The sequence below is a fragment of the Sinocyclocheilus anshuiensis genome, unplaced genomic scaffold (genome assembly GCF_001515605.1).
Source record: "Sinocyclocheilus anshuiensis isolate Anshui unplaced genomic scaffold, SAMN03320099.WGS_v1.1 scaffold1531, whole genome shotgun sequence".
NCBI lineage: Eukaryota > Metazoa > Chordata > Actinopteri > Cypriniformes > Cyprinidae > Sinocyclocheilus > Sinocyclocheilus anshuiensis.
The window spans coordinates 580,970-600,980 of record NW_015551200.1 but is presented as its reverse complement, the minus strand read 5'-3'; the positions used below and the strand labels follow the sequence as shown (position 1 = coordinate 600,980).

General features: G+C 37.3%; 3 protein-coding genes across 6 annotated transcripts in view; 2 read left to right on the top strand and 1 right to left on the bottom strand.

The window, feature by feature from the left end:
• Positions 1-1,512: 1,512 nt before the first annotated feature.
• Positions 1,513-2,684, top strand: LOC107663398 (platelet basic protein-like). The gene is made up of 4 exons (XM_016453613.1): positions 1,513-1,602; positions 1,905-2,037; positions 2,296-2,379; positions 2,491-2,684. The coding sequence occupies exons 1-4, from the start codon at positions 1,539-1,541 to the stop codon at positions 2,519-2,521; spliced, it is 312 nt and encodes a 103-aa protein (XP_016309099.1). The 5' UTR covers positions 1,513-1,538; the 3' UTR covers positions 2,522-2,684.
• Positions 2,685-2,696: 12 nt separating this feature from the next.
• Positions 2,697-16,274, bottom strand: cnot6l (CCR4-NOT transcription complex, subunit 6-like). Of its 3 annotated transcripts, none has more exons than XM_016453611.1 (13): positions 16,093-16,274; positions 13,196-13,317; positions 12,751-12,937; positions 12,392-12,477; positions 12,205-12,294; positions 12,047-12,115; positions 11,801-11,958; positions 11,273-11,427; positions 10,519-10,670; positions 9,261-9,488; positions 8,468-8,670; positions 8,095-8,300; positions 2,697-3,555 (listed from the first exon to the last, which is right to left on the bottom strand). In XM_016453611.1, the coding sequence occupies exons 2-13, from the start codon at positions 13,305-13,307 to the stop codon at positions 3,522-3,524; spliced, it is 1,680 nt and encodes a 559-aa protein (XP_016309097.1). In that variant the 5' UTR covers positions 13,308-13,317; positions 16,093-16,274; the 3' UTR covers positions 2,697-3,521. The 3 variants fall into 3 exon arrangements, with proteins under 3 accessions (XP_016309097.1, XP_016309096.1, XP_016309098.1); XM_016453610.1 differs by having other exon boundaries at positions 2,697-3,558; positions 16,093-16,273; XM_016453612.1 differs by lacking the exon at positions 2,697-3,555 and having other exon boundaries at positions 7,354-8,300; positions 16,093-16,272.
• A 1,075-nt stretch (positions 16,275-17,349) lies between these two features.
• Positions 17,350-20,011, top strand: part of mrpl1 (mitochondrial ribosomal protein L1) — a 5,857-nt gene continuing 3,195 nt past the window's right edge. Inside the window, exons 1-3 of one of the 2 annotated variants that reach the window (XM_016453586.1) lie at positions 17,350-17,467; positions 17,789-17,906; positions 18,067-18,331. In XM_016453586.1, the coding sequence (XP_016309072.1) occupies positions 17,437-17,467; positions 17,789-17,906; positions 18,067-18,331 (414 nt within the window). In that variant the 5' untranslated portion in view covers positions 17,350-17,436. The remainder of the gene's footprint in view (positions 17,468-17,788; positions 17,907-18,066; positions 18,332-20,011) is intronic. The other variant, XM_016453587.1, reaches the window with a different exon arrangement.

The following is a 20,011-nucleotide window of genomic DNA, read 5'->3' as shown; positions in this document are numbered from 1 at the left end:
AAGTGAGTATAGCAAAATAAAGTAAACTGTGACATATTATACCCAAAAATTCTTCATACTGTGGACTACCAGTGAAATTGATTAAAAAAATTGTGACCAAAAATTATTCAGACACTTTGACCTGACCATGCTTTGCTTACATGTTTTTTCTTTAATTGCTAATGCAACCTTTTTACACCACAGACTGAACAAAATTAAGCATTGCTTGGTAATTGGTCAACAAAGTATTGATAGGTGTGTAAATAATGTCATACAGTTGTCTAAAGTTTTGGTTGATTGTAATCCGTTACATACTTTTCTATCAAAGTTATCTGACATTATCAAGATTAATTTGTTCTGACACAGTTTAACTCTGAGTTCTTGTCATATTTTATTACCATATTCTAAACTATAGCAAATAAACTGTGATAATGTGAGAAATGTTGAAGGTATCTCAGTAAATTTTGGTTTGACTGTATATTTAATTTTTACATTGAAGACTATGCAGTGCTATTTTACATTTAATTATTCAGTTTCTGTACCTGGACACCTACAAACTTTAACATTGTGTAAATAAATAAATAGAACAAACATACAAATTAAACAATTTCAAACAGGGCCCACTGGTACAACCTGCACCGGGGCCCCATAAACCCCAGCCATGGCCCTGCATATACATCCTGATTATACTGCTTGAACTTTGACATATTGTATCACGGTATTGTTATGCATCAGCTTTAAAAGAAAGCTTTGTTTTGTCTGTAACAGTCAAATCAGACCTCACAACACAAATGTCAGATGACAGTATAGCATTATCTGGGAGATAATCATGGCCACAAAATGTATTTCAAACCACTTTGGTGCTGTGAAGGTGAGGGAACATCACATTTTAGTCTCCCTCAAGGCATAAGACATGAAACTGGAAGTTTAATTTCACATAATTTCAAAAGAATGAAAACCAGGTTCCAAAGTGAAACAGTGAAAGCCCTTGTTTACAGATAAAAGAGCAATTTAAGACTGCACAATTGTGATGTGCAGAAGAAAAGAACATGCAACCTCAAAGTAACTCATTTAGAAAATGTTTTTATGCATCAGTACATGTATTTCCCCCCTTTTGTAGCTCATTGATTGAATAATGTATGGGTATCTTTCCTAATCATTTCTTTTCTATTTGCGAATTGTTTTTATCTTATTGCATGCAGTAGGCTATATGTGAGATTTTATAACTAATCCAATAAAAATCCAATAAATAAATAAATTAAAAGTTCCTTGCCATTTGTTAATTATCACCAACGAGTTAACAGTTGAGATTCAGAAGTAAATTACTTTAAAATATTAAATTCTATAATGTGAATTCATGTGATTATTTTCCCACCTCCTTTAAGAGTAAAGCTATATAATTATTTCCCTGACAGTAAAATTCCAACTCATATGCATATTTTTTTCCACCCACTTGCTATTAGAGGTTTTTCACTTCCTCTTCTGAGCATCAATATAAACTGGGCAGAAGACGCCTCTCGTCCTAGACTTGCTTCAACACAACTGATCTCAGCCTCAACATGTCACTGCTCTCTTACGTACTGCTGGCAGCTACTGCAGTGTGCTGCTTCACAACCCTCTGTGGTAAGAGTTTGTTTTATTAGACTTTGTTTCATTTTATTTGTGCATTCTGTGTGGTCAATATAATGTGGTGTTTTTATAAATAGATAATAGTCTGTATAAACCAGGTGCTTTCAAAGTTTAAAAGGTGGATCTGTTAAAATGTGCTCTAATTTACTGCAGGTTAATTGTGCGCTCAACTGATGTCGTAATTATTTTTTAACAAATTAGCCATTTATTCTGCATTCTTTATTTCTGATAAAATACTTACAACATTGTTCTTTAGAGAAATATAATTCTAACTCTATGCACATGGCTTCTTTTAGCATTGCCAATGGAAGGCTTTGGTTCCAACAAGTGTCAGTGTGTGACCACCACCTCATCCATAATCCCATCTCGGGTGTTCCAGAGGATTGAGATCGTGCCTCCAGGAGCACACTGTCGCAAAACCGAGATCTTGTGAGTCATGATGTTTTGCCTCTACACGTTGGTGGCACACACACTTCAATCACAGACATGAGGGAAATGTGCAAAGGGGTGCATGTTTCCTCTGCTCTGACAAACCTCAGCGCTCTCAAAAATACGTTACATTATTCTCTCACTAGCCCACGCAGCTCTCAGACAAATGTCACTCATTGCCCATACATATTAGGCAGATTTGTGTAAGACAGGTACATATTGTCGCAAATGTTTATGAAATCTTTTTAAATTCCTTAGGATTACTAAAAAGGACAACCAAACAGTTTGCATAGACCCTGAAGCACGATGGATCAAAAATGTAATCTCAAAAGTAATGAGGAGGTACGGTTTAAGTTAACTCCCAAAATCAAGACTGTCTAATCTAGATTTGACCTTATTTTTCTTTCTTTGCATTGTCTAAATGTCTTTTTCTTTTGTTTCTTTTTCCTACAGCAAAAGAACTGCAAAGGAAACGGTGGCATAAATCAACGTGAACAAGAACAACTTTCCATTTCCTACTTTTCAGTTATTCCTTTTCATTCAAACAACTCAAGTGTGCTGAATGGTATTAGGCCATATTTACGCAGTCACAAATTAAAAACAGTCTGTCTACAAAATCTGTAATTATTATTTTGAAATAAAAAACTCACAACCTTCTTTCTTTAAAATGACATCTTTATTGCCTTTAAGGTGGGAGACTAGAACAAGACTGAGAATTTCTTGTTTTACAAATGGGCCACATGTAGCACCATTTACATTTGCAAACAGAAAGATTTTTTCCCCATATTATCACCATATATGTTTATAGACTAAATAAGAGTTACAAAATGTGTATTCCTCAGCTGAGGAGAAACTGCATGAAAAAAAGTCTCAAAGTCATTGAGAAAATCCAGTGATAAAACCTTATCATCACACTGGGAAATGCTCGTTTTTGGATATTCTAAGGTTCTTGGCAAAACAATGCTTTACATTATCTTACAATCATTGCAAGACCTTCATTAATTTGAATTTGTCATCAAGACTCACTTCAAGCCCTGTTGCCATAATACACATTCAATGAAAGACTACTTTTATTTTCCACATGCTTATTACTAGTTTAAAAATACTGCTTGTTCGTCAGTCTGGATTAAAATAACTGTCCAGTTAGACCATTTGCCAAGAGGAAATATTTCAGCATGTTCAGTGGGAATTTTTGTGAGGAGAACGTATACAAGTATCCATCAAAAAAAATAAAATACTGCTTCCACTAACCAGGGAAACAATGGTAATTTTCTCAACTTCATAACAGGAAGATTTAAGATCCTGCTATCTCTGCAAAACAAATTGGCTTATCACTGCTGACCATGACATGTTTTAATAACAACAACATTACAACTGGATCACGGCCACTTTAGTAGTCATCGTGTCTCTCTGGTGAAGAGAAGAGATGGACAGATGAATGGACGAGTGGATGGAAGGGTGCTGGGATGGATGCTGGTGCTGGCTCACTCTGTAAGCGTCTTGCTTTCACAGGCAGTACTGCTGTAGAAAAGATGGTTCAGACTAGGCACAGTTTGATAAAAGAGGAATGCTCTACTTATCAATCAGTTTGCAAAAGTAAAAAAAAAAGTGAAAGCACTCATGCTCATAAGGCGTTCTACTTTTATAAATGATGCAATGTCAAAAAATTGCACAGGATTTCCTGATTAAATACTTTGTTAAATAAATACTCTGTTTTTGCGGACTAAAAAACATAATAAAAATGTCATTAAATTTAACAGGAAAGGGGAGTTAATCAGTGTGGTTATTATTTATTATTTATTTAAGGTCTGATGGCAGTGATAAGTAACATGCAGCACACATAGTCCAACACTTAACAGTCCACTTCAGCACCTCTGACCTTTCCTTTTGAAATGTTTTACTCAGACCAGCTCAACACAGAACAAGGCACAGTCCGCCAAAGCATGTTAGGAAAGCTATAGCTTTGTCCAAATAGACATATGTGAGCCTGGATGTGTTGAACAGGCAAGTACTACCAACAACCTATTCTCCTCACAGGTTAAACATCATACATGCTGCAGGATTTTAACTCAAGAAGCTTTAAGCATTAAACAATTTGGTGATTGCTAGCTTGAACAAAGGACTTTCGGCTTATTGAAGTCAGAATTCATGCAGGGAAATGTTTCCACAGTAGTCATGTGACAGACAACAACACTAATGCCACTGACATCAAATAAACGCTTTAGAAAATGTAAACGTTTTTGCCCAAATTCAGATAAAGGCTGCAATGCACTACACAACTTTTGCCCAGATTTACAGTCTTGACAAGTTGACACTAGCTGCCTAAAGTCAGAGCAAATGCAGATTTGAGTTGACAAGATTTCACAGAAAATCCCATAGTGTATGATGGGCACAGACTTTTTTTTTCGGACTATGAATCTGTCCAGTCAGAGGATATCAATCAATTTTGGGCCAATTTTACAACATATGTTGATTTAATTTGGTTACGCTTCTCTAATCTCACGTAGCCAGACCTTCAGACTAATGGCAGAAGGTCTGGGAAGTGGCAAAGGACCGCCCAAGAGGCCATATGACTGACAGGTAAAGGAACCAATCACGTTTCGTTTTGTGTCACGTCATGTTTAGGGGCGTGGAAATGTCCCCACAATTACAGACCTGTGTGTAAAACACTTGGACCTATTTTATAGAGTCTATGCAGCGAACTTTACATATTTCACATACTTTAGAAAATCTAGCATTTAGTTGATCCTGATTAGCAGCCATTGTCTCGGTTGTAAATATGACGGCTTTGTTCTTCCATGAGGGGGTTTGGCGCTACGGCATCTTTGTTTCCAGGTGGTACGTTAAAGAACACTACACAAGTGTCTCCTGGAAATTCTGTAGAATTCAACCAATCAGATGAAGACTTCGAAACTCCTGAAGTGTTTCTAATTTTGTGTGCCATATGTATCAGACATTCACTCAACAGTCCGTGAGCGTGATGCCTGAAGCTGAGACTATGCATCTTCTAACATTAGCTATGTTTTCTTTCAAAGTTACGAATTAAACTTGTGCGCAAATTTGGAATATTGCATAAAACATAAATCACAGAATAAAGCACCATTTCCATCCAGGGAGTTGAAGAGAACAAAATCGTCACTTCCTGATTAAGTTGCGCTAAATATCACGAAGAAAAATTTAATTTGCTGCAGTGGGAGAAGGCATTGTATATAATAATTTTTGTATACAATAATTTGTATACAACTTAGAGCATGCAGACAAAACGCGGTCATGTTATCTTATTTTCAGAGCCTGCTGTTTGGGAGCGCAGTTCTGGGAGTTAAAGGGTTAGTTCACCAAAAATGAAAATTAGCCCATGAATTACTCACCCTCAAGGCATCCTAGGTGTATATGACTTTCTTCTTTCAGACGAATCCAATCGGAATTATCGAGGATTTGTAAAGAAGAATGTTGGAGGATTTCGATATAAGCCAAGAGGAGACTGGTTTTCCTTTGCTAAAGTAAGGAAACTTTGCTTCCTTCGATCCTGTAAACAAACGTTGGTTTTCACGAGACTCACCGACGCATGCGCAACGCCAACCTCATACGTCATCAGCCCAGAACTGCTTCCGTGTACAACTGTTGGTGCAAGCTAGATTAAATTGATTATTACGTTTTGAATATAGATATTTTTCTTACAAAAACGCATCGAATCGGTACAAGAGGCCTTTGTTCACCCCCCGCAGCCATGTGAGACACTTTTCATTATGAATGGATGCGCTTTATTTCACTTCTTTTGGACTGATGCACTGCAACACCCGCTGACTGCCATTAAACAGCTTGGAAGATCAAAAACAATTTTTAATATAACTCAGATTGGACTCGCCTGAAAGAAGAAAGTCATATACACATAGGATGCCTTGAGGGTGAGTAATTCATGGGCTCATTTTCATTTTTGGGTGAACTAACCCTTTAATTATAACAAAGCACTTTGACGAGACTTTGCTCAAGCATTTTAGAATGACAAAACTAGCATTTCAGATGCTATGCAATGAGATCGGTCCGTTGGTTGGTCCAGTTGCTGTCCTATTGCAAAGTCACGTGTCTTTTTTGATGCGCATTAAGGAATTTATTTGGTAAAAGTGTTTTGTAGTTTATGCGCATGTTTTCTTACCGTATAAGAAATTTATGTTACATAATTGAGCATGTTCATTTTTTATGCGCATTTTTAGAATTTATGCGCATCTTGGCATTTCAATCCAGTGTTTTTTTTTTTTTTTTAAGCGATATCCCAAAATGCGCATAAAAATAGGTGGATGGAAACATAGCTAATGACACGTTTCTGCATGAATTTGTTTTGTTCGGAAGAACACACAAGTTTGTTTGTTTATAATCTGTTCCAATTTTAAAAGTTGTCAAGTGCATAACAGCTTTTAGAGAAATGTAGCAAATGATTATGTCTTGCCAACCTTGAAAACCATAAAAATGTAGATATAACAGTGAGAAAGGCCTCTAACTATGGAAATGCTCTTAGTTGCGCCAAACAAATAAAATGACATTTCTCTTCTCCAACAAATCACAAAATGACATTTCTAAACATAAATTAACGTTCATCCTGTACCGATGCAGCTGACAATCCATTACCATTAAAACAAATGTGAAACAACCAGACTAAGCTGAATTAGCCTGAGTTAAAGGCATAGTTCACCCAAAAATGAAAACTGTTCCACAGAAGAAATAAAGGTATAGAGGTTTGAGTCATTTTTGGGTGAACTATGCCTTAAACTCCTAGGTAGTCTTCTGTTGCAATTATAAATTGTCCCAATAATGTCAACCACCTGCCAATCAGAGATTCTTTGGAGACGCTCGCTGACATGATGACATCACTGAGGCAGGGAGGACTTTGTATTGTGTAAATATTAGTGCTGTCAAACGATTAATTGCGATTAATCGCATCCAAAATAAAAGTTTTTGTTTACATAATGTTTGTGTACTGTGTATATTTATTATGTATATATAAACACACACACATGCATGTATATATTTAAGAACAATATGTTGTTTCTATTTTAAATAAATGTATATATAAAATAAATAATATGAATATACTGTAAATATATACATGTAAATATTTTCGAAATATATACTGTATGTGTGTGTATTTATATATACATAATAAATGTACACAGTACACACACATATTATGTAAACAAAAACTTTTATTTTGGATGCGATTAATCGCGAATTAATCGTTTGACAGCACTAGTAAATATACATCAGAACGGTGATGTGATTTAGATGCCGATGCAAGCAGCAAGAGAAAACAGCACAGCTGGGTTATAATCAGTAGGGCTGGGATCCTCTTTAATAGTGTACATTTTGGACTTAAAGACAAGTTTGAATAATACTTTACATTGCACTATTAAGAATTTTCAAATAAAAATACACTGCTGAAAATTCCAACCTCACTGCGGTTTTTCACTTTATAACCTTAATGCAAATCCGTCCTACAGTAACGTCAAATAGGGGAACTTGAATTTGTAATGCACAAGATGCAGTAACTATTATAATATTTGATGTTGCACAATGAAGAGAAAAATGTGGTTTTATTGTACTGGGAAATTTCCGAATTTGAATGTCATCATAAAGATTTAAAGATGCTGAAGGGGAATTTAAAAGAGGATGCTGATTGAATCAACATTTTTGTAATACTCGTGCTGACATTGTTATGCTACATGATCGGTCTTTGCTTAAGCTACACATTTCTACCATCCAAAAACTGACACATGGCTTATACAATCTCACATTTAAATTCAGACAAACAGATCAATTTCCCTGAAAGCAGCATTTGTTTGGTACCAAACAGAGAATCCCAACCCTAATTTGGTATTAAGCTTTTGTTTTCAAGTTGGAAAACATAATAATAAGATCATATAATCCTGTGCAAAGGTTCAAAAGGAACAAAGTAGGTGAGTACTTCACTCCTTAATGTGTGTGCCTATATTTGTAGGGGCTCATCATAGGGGTTCGTCCATGGTTTGGGGATTTAGAGGAGTAGGGGAAGGGGGGCTGCACTACCTGTGGACAGGCAGATGCAGCCCGTTGAGGGGGGGTAAGGGCGGGTGGTACTCCAGCTGAGCCAGGAGGGAAAAGTGATCGGAAGGGATGTGTGGGTGGGGGCAGCCCGTTATGCTGTTGTCCTTCAGCCACTGAGTCTCCAGTGGACCCAGAACACCCAGAACACGCATGTGTGTCTTAGAGAAGAAAATGTAGTCAATCACACCCTACAAAAAAGGAGAAAGCATGTTTTAAAAGAGGGTAAATAAAAATCTGTGACAATAATCTAAATTCAGGAGCCAGCAGCAGCCTTATATTGCACTGGTTTCTGTGCAATACAATAATGAAGCTTGTCACGGTTCACTAAAATTGTGAAACCTAAATATCTCCTGACCTTGAAGTCATAAGTGTAGTTGGTGTAGGGCATGAGATTCCCCTCATAGGCACTCTTCAGCTGGAAACTGTGCGTGATACTGCCATCGGGCTTTCCATTTTTGCTGTTGCAACTGAAGTTGGTTAGACAATCGCTGTAACGCAGTTCCTTAAAGTCTTTGTGATTTTCTGCAACTCCACCATTACTCAGATACTCCACCACACCTGTGAAGAAAGGCCAGGAAACCTAGTAATGCTAAGACAAGAGCTTCATGCCGAATCTGAGGCAAAAATGTATGTCAATATTTCTCTTAGGAATGACATTAAAGGGTAATTCACGGCCAAAATTAAAATTGTTGTCATTTACTTACCTTGATGTCGTTCCAAACCTGTATGACTTTTTTTCTTCTGTGGAACATAAAAGAAGATATTTTGAGAAATGTCTCAGTGGGTTTTTTGTCCACACAATGGAAGTCCTGCATTCTTTAAAATATCTTCTTTTGTGTTCCACAGAAAGCCATACAGATTTGAAACAACATGAGGATTAGTAAATGTCAATGATGACAAAATTTTAATTTTTGGATGAACCATTACTTTAATATTGCAGCAGGTGGACATAGTCGCTTATCCTATATAAGGAACGGAAAGGCTAACTGCATGCCATCCACTTCATGGGCGCTATATTATGGCTTGCTTTCTTGCTTGGATCTCTTGAACTCATTTTAGTTGGAACTTTCACAATAAAGATTGCCCAAGTTTGTTCCTCATTCCCTCTAACTATTTATCCTTAATAAGCAGTTCCAAACATTGCTCACCAGAGTCTGGGAGTGAGTTGAGGTCAGCGCACAGGACGATAGGGATGGAGCTGATGTCTGACGTGGGTGATGCAGAGTTGATGGATCCCGATGCCCTCTCAGCGATGCTCTTTAGCTCAGACAGGAACATCATTGTCTGGATGAGCTTCACATCCGAGTACTCCGGATCCCAGTGCATGTGGGCGTTAGCTACCAGCAGGAGCTGTTTTTCTGAAGGCTGCTTTAGACCTACATTATAACACCAGTAAAACGAATGGGAGCTGTAACATCTAAATGAGATCTTTTATAATCAAGGTCATTGCTCCCAGTTCAGAGGAAGTCAAAAGCTGAATATGAACAGTAAACTCTGTTAAAAAGTGCAATCAATATCGCAATCTTTTGAAAACGCAACAATATTTAAGATTGATTCGAGGGGGAAAAAAAGAAGAATACGCTGAGAAAGAAGAAATAAAGCAAAACTCATCAAAAAGTGTGTATACTGTATTCAGCTGTATTGAGGCATCATGAAGGAAATAGAAAGTATGTTATCACTGAAATCCAACCTAGCACTGAATTCAACCATAGAAGCCATTAATTTTATTTATCAGAGCACCACATTGCTCATGACTAACTTGGCTTACAAAATTTTTAATTTTATTTCATTTACTTACAGCTGCATCTTGTAAAGCATTCAGAGAATGCTACTGATGTTATTTTCAAAGTGGTCAATATCCACCAATTTCCTAACCTGCCACACACAGCAAAACGTAAAAAATACAATTTCATCAATAAATACTAATATACTATATGTTGAATCATTTTTAGGGTCAAAATTAATTCTACTGACATATAATCTATTGTGTTGTTCATGAACTCATTTCCAGAGACAGTAGTTATTCTCCACCTTCCACTCTCCACTCTCTCCACATTCAATACCACGACTGAGGTGAGACCCTTGAGCAAGGCACCGAACCCCCAACTGCTCCCCGGGTGCCGCAGCATTGGCTGCCCACTGCTCCGGGTGTGTGTTCACGGTGTGTGTGTCCTTGGATGGGTTAAATGCAGAGCACAAATTCCGAGTATGGGACACCAAACCTCACTTGGCAACACGTCACTTCACTTTCACTTTCACTTTCTTATGGTCCTCTCATGTAAACATTTCTACGGTAGTGATTTACTGCCATCTACAGGACAAAGCTAAACAGCTTTGTGTCCGTGAAGAACAGGAAACCTAAATTGAGCTATTTCAATGTTAACATTCATCACTCAAGGTCCTTACCACTAGCAAACAAGTCTTTCTTCACTTCCAACAGGACAGCTACTCCGATGTTATCTTTGGTCATGACTCTGTTTAGCATAACCTCCGAGCCCTCTGAGTTTGCCATGGCAACCTGATTGAACTCCACTGTGTGTTTCTGCACCAGAGCAAATCTAGAAAGTAAAAAAGTGCAATAGATGAGCTTAATATCATTTCACTTTAAAGGGGTCATGCACTGCCTTTTTTATTATTTTACTCTGTTCTCTGAGGTCCACTTATAATGTTATCAAGATTTTTACATCAAAAAACATAATTTAGAGGTAATAGGCTTTTTTCTGTCCTGTCTTGACGAATAAAGGACCAAGTTCTTACTGACGTGGTCTGGAACTTTATTAAAAATAAAGTTCATCATTTGGTTTTTGCATAGACCTGCGTTTGCCACTCTTGTCATTTACCAACTGGCAACTATGCGTGTGAATCTGTGGGCGGGGCTAAACATGCAGTGATGTAGAACAGGCGCTGATCTACTTCTGAGGAGGCGGTGTTTAGCCACACTATTACGTAATAGAGTGGCGCATTCCACAACCTGTCATTTTGGCAGACTGGCTTCAATATAAGCTGTTTTTAGACTAATGAGAAAGTTTTGAGTTCTGAAACTTACAGAATGTTTTTATAGCACAGTGACCTCTTATATAACAAAAAAAATCAAGGGAATTTTGATTTCTCAGTTCATGACCCCTTTAAACCTTGTAAGAAGACAGAAGGAATTTCTCACTTCTCGGTCTTGAAGAACACAGCACAGCCATCCACATGTTTCCGCTCCTGTTCTGACACGAGTTTGGCACGAGACTTTGGACAGAAAAAGCCATCATATCCACGCTCTTTCAGTGTTTCCAGAAAGAAAGTGTAGTACTGCTCTGTTTCCACCTCCTGCACATGAATGAGCATTAGAGCAAAGTATAAAACACTGCTGATATTAAAACCCCACACATGTCACGTGAAATGTATTGTTTACACATAATAATAATTTAGCTTCATTTTTTATGTAAAGATATAACTATATATGCATTTATCATATTAGAAGTTACAGGCATGAGAGGTAACATATCTGAAAGGTAAACTTTAATAATATTTTTCAATATTGTTATTTTTACTGTATTTTTTTATCAAATAAAAGCAGCCTTGGTGAGAATAAGAGACTACTTCAAAAAATGTTACCAATCCCAAACTTTTAAATGGTAGTGTACACATTTCTAATTGTAACTGAGATTTCCTTTTTAATTTTGAAACGGGAGCTTCATACCTGCAGGCTGATGATGTCAGCATCACAGTTAGTGATCTCCTCCATGATGCCCTTCTTCCTGTACTCCCAGTTAAGGGCCCATGAGGGACAGTAGCCGTACAACTGTCTTGTTGCATACTTGTCGCACAATACGTTGTAGCACATTACTGTGAACACAGCTTAAGGACACAAACATTTTATATTAGCTTTGCTCCTTGCTAAATCATGATTTTTAAAAGCCAGTGACAGGATGCTAGCAGTAGGTACCTGTGGGCATCATTTGATCTCGCTCCCTCAAAGTGATCCAAGGTCTTTGGGGGAGTTGTTCTGGGTGGACTAATATTGGGAGGCGAAAATTAAATTAATAACTTAGTGAATAACTGTATAGTATTAATAAGCAGCTATGTACCTGTGTCCATTATTACCTGCAAGATTGTCAAGCATGTAATTCAGTAATTTCCTTGTTCCATCCGGCTCCTGATACAGGTTGAGTATATCTTGGGACAATGGATTACCTGGGAAAGAAATCTTGTTCTCAGGCCTAATAAAAAATATTGCATGCTTGTTCCGCATAATATAAAACAACATTTGATAAAAAAAAAAAAGCTTTACCTTTGAGTCCAAGGGTTTGCAACTGGAACAGCCGACCAAGTTCATAAGGCAAAACTCGTAAACAATTGTTGTTCAAAAGCAATTCCCTAAAAAAAAACACAAAGAAAGAAACAAATGTGACAATAAAACAAGGTGTCTGTTTAGTACAACAATAGTGTTAAAATCACTCAAAGTGAACAAAAAGGCCTAAACTATTCATAAGTCCAGTTGAAGTTAATTTTTGGTCTATTAATGTTTTGCTGTAAGAGGAAAAATAATAATGGCACTTGTCCTTAAGAATCTGTAATAATGCTGAAAGGCCAATAGAACTGTTTTACTTAACTTCATTCTGATGGGAATCTGACCGATTTGTTACATACCTGAGAGTCACCATGTTGCCGAGTTCTGCTGGCAGGCTGCGCAGTTTGTTGGAGGACAGGTTTAGGTAGACGAGATGGGGTAGCTTTGCGATTTCTGGAGGAATCCGGCTCAGGTTGTTGTTGTTGATGTGGAGAGCAGTCAGATGGGTCAGCGTCCATAGTGAGCTGCTTAGACTTCTGACCCGCCCTGTACCAAGAAATCACAGACAGAGCAAACATTTTTCTACAAATTTCCCAAAGAACACGCATACTGATATGTACATCACTTATGGATAAAAACATATTTTTTAAGTAGTTTAATATAAGTAGGTTTTCATGTTCACTGATTTATTCATTTATTTCTCTCATGTCAGTGTACTGTACCCTCAGTAGCATATTCATAAAAATAAGTTGATGAATCATGAATTGAGGTATAAGGCCAAAGAATTGAGGAATAATAACTAACCAGAAATCTCCAACTCGGTCCAGTGTGACTTCTTCCCACTGGCCACTTCCTCGGCTGACATGATGGTATATAATCTGCGTGGGTCTGGAGGATCATATTTTTCCTTTGGCATGCCTGTTAATCTGAAAATACATAAAGAGAATGAATAATTAGTCAACATTTCTCTTACAATATGTCACTGATTTTCTCAAAATATTTGTAAGAAATCATCATAAACTGAGAGAAAGTTGAAAGCCTGATCTATGAGCCAGCTGGCATTGTAATTGTAATTTTAGTGGTCAGTTTAGGAATGCTGTGAGAGTGACTCCCTCTAAGGCCTCAGATCAAGCCAGATCGCCCTTAGACAAACTGACATTATGTAAACATGTACAGTAAATCAGACAACAAACCAACAACTGCACTTCAACTTGTGCAAAGTAAAAACTTTTTTTCTGACATCAGTAAGGATTGCTTAAGTTTAATTTCAAATAAAGCTAAAGAAAATTAATGCATAGGTACCAAGTGAAGCTGTAAAATATCAACATATCATCTACACTGCAGTTCAAAAGTTTGGGATTGGTAAGAAGTCTCTTATGCTCAGCAAGGCTACATTTATTTAATAAAAAATACAGTTAAATAACAACATATTCTAAGTATTATTACAATGTTAATTGTATGTTGTCTATTTAAATATATTTTAAAATGTAATTCATCCCCGTGAAAGCAAAGCTACATTTTCAGCAGCCATTACTATCTTCAATTTTGGAAATCATTATAATATGCTGATTTGGTGCTCAAGAAACATTTCTTACTATTATCAGTGTTAAAAACATTTGTGCTGCTTAATATTTTTGTGAAAACTGTGATACATTTTCTTCAACATTCTTTGATAAATAGAACGTTTAAAAGAATAGCATTTGTTTTAAATAAAAAGTTTTATAATAATTATAAATCCCTTTACTGTTACTTTTGATCATTTAATGCATCCTTGCTGAATAAAAGTATTAATTTCTTCCAATAAATAAATAAAATAAAACAATAAAAAATAATACAATAAAATAAAATAAAATACTTTTGAACAATAGTGTATGTTCTAGAAACCAGGCCGACATGTGAGATCCTGAGTGCTTACTGAGAGACAGACAGCTGATGTTTACACTGATACATTGAACTGTTTGAGTAGATGATATCTCTGATGCCAAGCCAAAACATTATGGTAGTCTAGGGCACTGACAGAGTTTAACTTAGTTGAACTTTGGAGATGTCACAGTAGTTTTGTGTGTGTGTGTGTGTGTGTTTTTTAAATCAATCCCTTTCAGCTGTAAAAGATGAAAGCAAAACGGCACTTTCCCATAACACCCTATTAATAGGTAAAACCACCAGCGAGAGCTTTTAAACAGACGAGACGACTGCCCTTATTTGCCTTGTATAGAAAGAACATGCGGCGCGCTGTAATCATTCAGTCGCAGCTGTTACATACACAAGAGCACACTGCCAAAGAGCTGTTCGGGTACAACATATCCTGCTTCTCAACTATAGCTTGTAAATGTTTTCTTACATGCAGAACTTCAGGCACTTTATTAATTCAACTGGTCTTTGGACTAGATGTCATATTCATATTAGTGTATATAATCAGACCATCATTCAGCACAGCAACCGTATGTCTCAATTCTAATCAACATTGAACATTTGAGACCCTGAACCACAAAACCAGTCGGTAGCACGGGTATATTTGTAGCAATAGTCAACAATACATTATATGGGTCAAAATTATCGAGTTTTCTTTTATGCCAAAAATCATTAGGATATTAAGTAAAGATCATATTCCATGAAGATATTTAGTAAATTTCCTACTATGAACATATCAAAACTTAATTTTTGATTAGTGCATTGCTAAGAACTTCATTTGGACAACTTTAAATACGATTTTCTCAATATTTTGATTTTTTTGCAACCTCAGATTCCAGATTTTCAAATAGTTGTATCTCGGCCAAATATTGTCCTATCCTAACAAACCTTACATCAATTGAAAGCTTATTTATTCTTATTCTAAGTCTTAATTTCAAAACCCTTATGATTGGTTTTGTGGTCCAGGGTCAAATTTCTGCTGTCAATAGGTTTTATTTGTATTTATTTATGTATAGGTGTTGGATTCTTCATGTTGTATATATAATTCTATATATTGTATATTAAGTATACATTATGTGTACATTGAGTTCAATGTGTGTATTGTGAATTTTGTGGTCTTTATCTGTCACTAAACCCCCGTGTATATGGTCATGTCATGTGACAATAAAAGTTATTTGACTGAACACCACGGCGCATATGCAAATGAACGCTGGTCCACGATAATGACAGCCGAGGCGTTACGTAACCCGCTCTTTGAAGTTACTAAGTAACTTCTAAGAATAAAACAAACACACACGTTCCGAACTGAACCCAACTTGGACTTGTTGTTAAAAACACCTTCAAAAACATCGCGGTGTTTCGCGTTACAGTTAAAAGCGTGTCAACGACCTAGTGCAGTTGTCAACTACTCCAATAACGAGGTTTGTGTTATGTAAGGCTATTATTATTAGCTATTCTTGCTTTGTCAGTGAATGCACAAAGTTGCGATTTACATAGATTAAGTTTGGTTGGTGAGCTGACAAGCACAACATGAAAAGCAGGAGCAGATCTGGTCGTGCCACCAGGTCAGACGTTCCTCATCACCAAATACGGTCATCTATTAATCAGGAGAAACTATGTGTTGTGTAATGGGTTGAAACACGGTTCTCTCGTGTTTATTAAGTTACAGCACACACCGTCTCCTTAGCCGATCTTCTGGAGGTAGAGCTGGAGACGGCGGGCGTATTTGACACCCAAAGACATAAAGAACGCAAAAGCACCACGCCGGAATGCAGTACGTAGGTTCTTACCTGCATTCGGGAGGTGGGACAGGAGCTGCTGGTGTGATATGATCAGAGACATACAGACAAACCGCGACCGATCCTCATCCTGAGAGTCGGGCAGAAGGAAGGACAACACTCTGAGCTTCCGCTCCAGTCCACAGTCCCCTTACAACCAACGATAAGAAGTCCGAGTCGTTTCCGCGAATCGGTTCTTTTGAACAGGCAGTTTTTAAAAAGCGATTCAAACAACAGATTTGGCTATTATTTTACGCCATTACGCAGTTGCGTCACATGGCCCCTGACGTCGCACATTTTATAAAGTCTTATTAAAAACATTTCATAAAGTCCCAACGTGGGCAGTTGGCACGTATTGCTGTTTATTTATGTTCTATTAATAAGGGTGTTTGTAATTTCATGTATTTAAGTTCAGTTAGCTGCAGCAGCCATGATCAGCTTACAAAAAACATAAAAAAATTTGGAACTTAAATTTACATTTTCATTAAACAATACTAAATTCACATCTTTTTGCTAACGAGTTTTGCAAAAAAAAAAAGTAGAATATGCATATTTTCTACTAATTTTCAACATTTTTGTTAATTAAAGTAACTAAATTTTCACAAATCCTTGGTTCACCCCATATGCTCTTACTATCGATCACTTAGGATCGCTTCGAATGGGAATCTGACTGCTTAGTTGGTTGTAGGTTCAATGATTCATTAAGTAGGTGAATCGAGAACCGATTCAGTTCGTTTCGTGATCGAACAGTTCGGAACGGTTTTGCGAACCGGTTCAATCAATTCATTAAAAATCCGACTCAAAGAACGATTCTTGAAATTTTAACGGCTTACTTGAAGTGGAGAACATTGTGCTCTTATAAAAATACGATATATACAGCTCTGTTTTATTATAGTATGCCTTCAAACGTATAGGTAATATACATATTTCTTATAGGGAATTATTTATATAAACCTGCAAAGTTTAACTTATAACAGAACTTATTACTGCATTTTTACCTTTGTAACTTTTGTATATTTCAGGCAGGAGTTTTGGATTATTTGATATAAATGGGGCAAATAACAAGAATTTTGTTGCTGTTTCCCTTTCCTTTTCCCTTTAGCAGATCTAAAATCTGCTAAAAACAAGATGGTGGAAAAGGAGGTAAATTATATAGCGAGCATATTAATTGTTTATTGTAGTATATAAAACATAGTGTGTGTGTGTGTATACAAATTCAGTTTTAAGTATGCACAATATTTTTGTACAAAAGCTAGATGCGCACGACACAATCATAGGGATATTATGAGTGGGAACGCTTAACGCTGGGTGATGGTTTAGAAGGGAAATTTAAGTGTAACACAGAAGTCTGTCAACATGGCTGCCCCCTCGAGGAGTGTTTTAAGAGGTCAGTTTTTAAACGTTACATATTATTTCGCTTATATACTGTACATTCCAATATGTTTTCAGAGATTATTAACATGCAAATAGTCATGTGCAGAATACTTGATTGTTAAATATCGCGTTGTGCATCTACACAAGCTAACAGCGCTGACCACGATCTGTTTTAGTTATCCTTACAGGAATTTATGCAGTGTGTCTAAAGGATAATTGAATTTTGATTATTTTTTTAACTACTAATCGGTTAATTAAATGTAATCAGTATCATATGTCATTTGACCCAGTCTTTTTAATTCTGCTTTACTCCTGTGTGCTGTTTCAATCACAGTTTTATCCAGATGTCAGAGTCTGTTCTTCACATGCAGAGCTCCTTCTGTCTCCTGCAGTTCTCTGACTGCACACAGACAGCAGCAGGCTGTCAGATCCTATGCTGCTGCCGCCGCCAAGTGAGTTCTCTTTACACTATTTAGCCTTTACCATGGTAAAAAGTTTGGCTAATACAATTAGATTTTGTGTTCGACATGCTAACAAATTTAGCAACCATGCCAAAATAAAAAAAGAACATGTAACGAATCATCATGATTTTCATCAAAACACTTTTTGTAGGCAGAAAGAGAAGAAAGACGAGACTGTTCAAGAGAAGGCGGTGAAAGAGAGAAAAAGGGTTGATGACAAAAACAGACATAAACCCTATGGACTCACAGCCTGGGCTCCAGTAGATGATGTGTACATGGTGAGGCACTATCCCAAACCTGTTTATGAGACATCCGTGGCCATTGAAATGCTGAAGAACTTTCAGAAGCTGGATTTCAGTCCTGAAAACCAGCCTGTGTACATTAACCTACGTCTAGACATGAAGCTGGAGAAAAAGGTACATTTTGGGTGGTTATTTTTTAAGCCTAATTTGAATAACTTTTGCTTGAAATATAACATTTGCTTTTGCTTCTAATTTCACAAAAACATACACTGCTGTTTAATGGTTTGGGGTCGTTAAGAAGTCTTTTATGCTCACCATACTGTCTGTGAAATATTATTTCAATTAATTTTAGGGGAAAGTCGTGGCCTAATGTTTAGAGAGTCGGACTCGTAACCCAAAGGTTGTGGGTTTGAGTCTCGTACCGGCAGGAATTGTAGGTGGGGGGAGTGAATGTACAGCGCTCTCTCCCACCTTCAATACCACGACTGAGGTGCCCTTGAGCAAGGCACCGAACCCCCAACTGCTCCCCGGGCGCCGCAGCATAAATGGCTGCCCACTGCTCCGGGTGTGTGTTCACGGTGTGGGTGTGTTCACTGCTGTGTGTGTGTGCACGTTGGATGGGTTAAATGCAGAGCACTAATTCCGAGTATGAAATACTTGGCCACATGTCACGTCACTCACTCAATTTAAATATTATAAATATTATTTCAGTTTTCTTTTTAAATTTATTCATTTATAATAAATTTATTTCTGTGATGCAAAGCTGAGTTTTCAGCAGCCATTGTTCCAGACTTTAGTGTCACATTTCTTCAGAAATCATTCTTATATGCTGATTTACTGCTCAAGAAACATTTCTTATTATTATCAGTGTTGAAAACTGTGCCACTTATGTGGAAACAGTGTGGAAACTGTGATCTTTTTTTTTTTTTTTAAAGTAGGGCTGTCAAAAAAAAATAGAATTTCGAATATTCGTCGAATTGAAAATAAAAATCCACATTTGAATGCAAAAACGTTGCATTCAAATTCTAGGTGTGCGTTAAGGAGGCAGCCTTTAAAGGGGTCATATGATGTTCCTAAAAAGATCATTATTTTTGTGTATTTGGTGTAATGAAATGTTTATGCGGTTTAAAGTTCCAAAAACACATTATTTTCCACATACTGTACATTATTGTTTCTCCTCTATGCCCCGCCTTTCTGAAACGCATCGATTTTTACAAAGCTCATCGGTCTGAAAAGCGAGGTGTGCTGTGATTGGCCAGCTATCCAGTGCGTTGTGATTGGCCGAATACCTCAAGCGTGTGACGGAAATGTTACGCCCCTTACCATACTGTGATACCCTGTCCGGCCGGAGCGACGATTCAAAAACATCAAAACCCATTACCAGAGCCGATCCTCCCTATACGCAAAGTACGCAAGCTGCGTAGGGCCCCCGAAACACCAGGGGGCCCCCTTGCTCTCAAAGAAGATTTAATTTTAGTTTAGTTTTTGAATTTGGCCAGCGGTTATGAAAACTGCTTATGTCATTACTTTTAATGCGGTGCGCTGTCGCCCTTTCTACATAAAAATCAGTCAAATCATGTAACGTGAATGTCATACAGTGTCTTACTCGAGACAAAAAAAAACCGAGTTGAAAGCGTACCGAGCCGTGGAAGAGACACCGTTTCTCAGTGTCCTCTTTTGGAAGACCAAACAAAGTAGTTTCGCTTTCACAACGAAACACACTGCGGGCTAGAGTGAGCGGAGGCCAGAGGGCTAGAGTGAACAGTGTCGTGCGGGCTGGAAAACGGCACGGCTGGCAGATTTGACAAAGGAGCGGCCGGCGGGCTTGCGGCAACCACATGTGACGACCCCGGG

Coding starts and splice junctions, on each gene's coding strand:
- cnot6l (XM_016453610.1), bottom strand. CDS start 13,307: ATGCCAAAGGAAAAATATGATCCTCCAGACCCACGCAGATTATATACC. Junction 12,478..12,750: donor GGCAACATGGTGACTCTCAG/GTATGTAACAAA, acceptor GTTTTTTTTTAG/GGAATTGCTTTTGAACAACA. Junction 12,116..12,204: donor CATGCTTGACAATCTTGCAG/GTAATAATGGAC, acceptor TCCCAATATTAG/TCCACCCAGAACAACTCCCC.
- LOC107663398 (XM_016453613.1), top strand. CDS start 1,539: ATGTCACTGCTCTCTTACGTACTGCTGGCAGCTACTGCAGTGTGCTGC. Junction 1,603..1,904: donor CTGCTTCACAACCCTCTGTG/GTAAGAGTTTGT, acceptor GGCTTCTTTTAG/CATTGCCAATGGAAGGCTTT. Junction 2,038..2,295: donor TGTCGCAAAACCGAGATCTT/GTGAGTCATGAT, acceptor TAAATTCCTTAG/GATTACTAAAAAGGACAACC.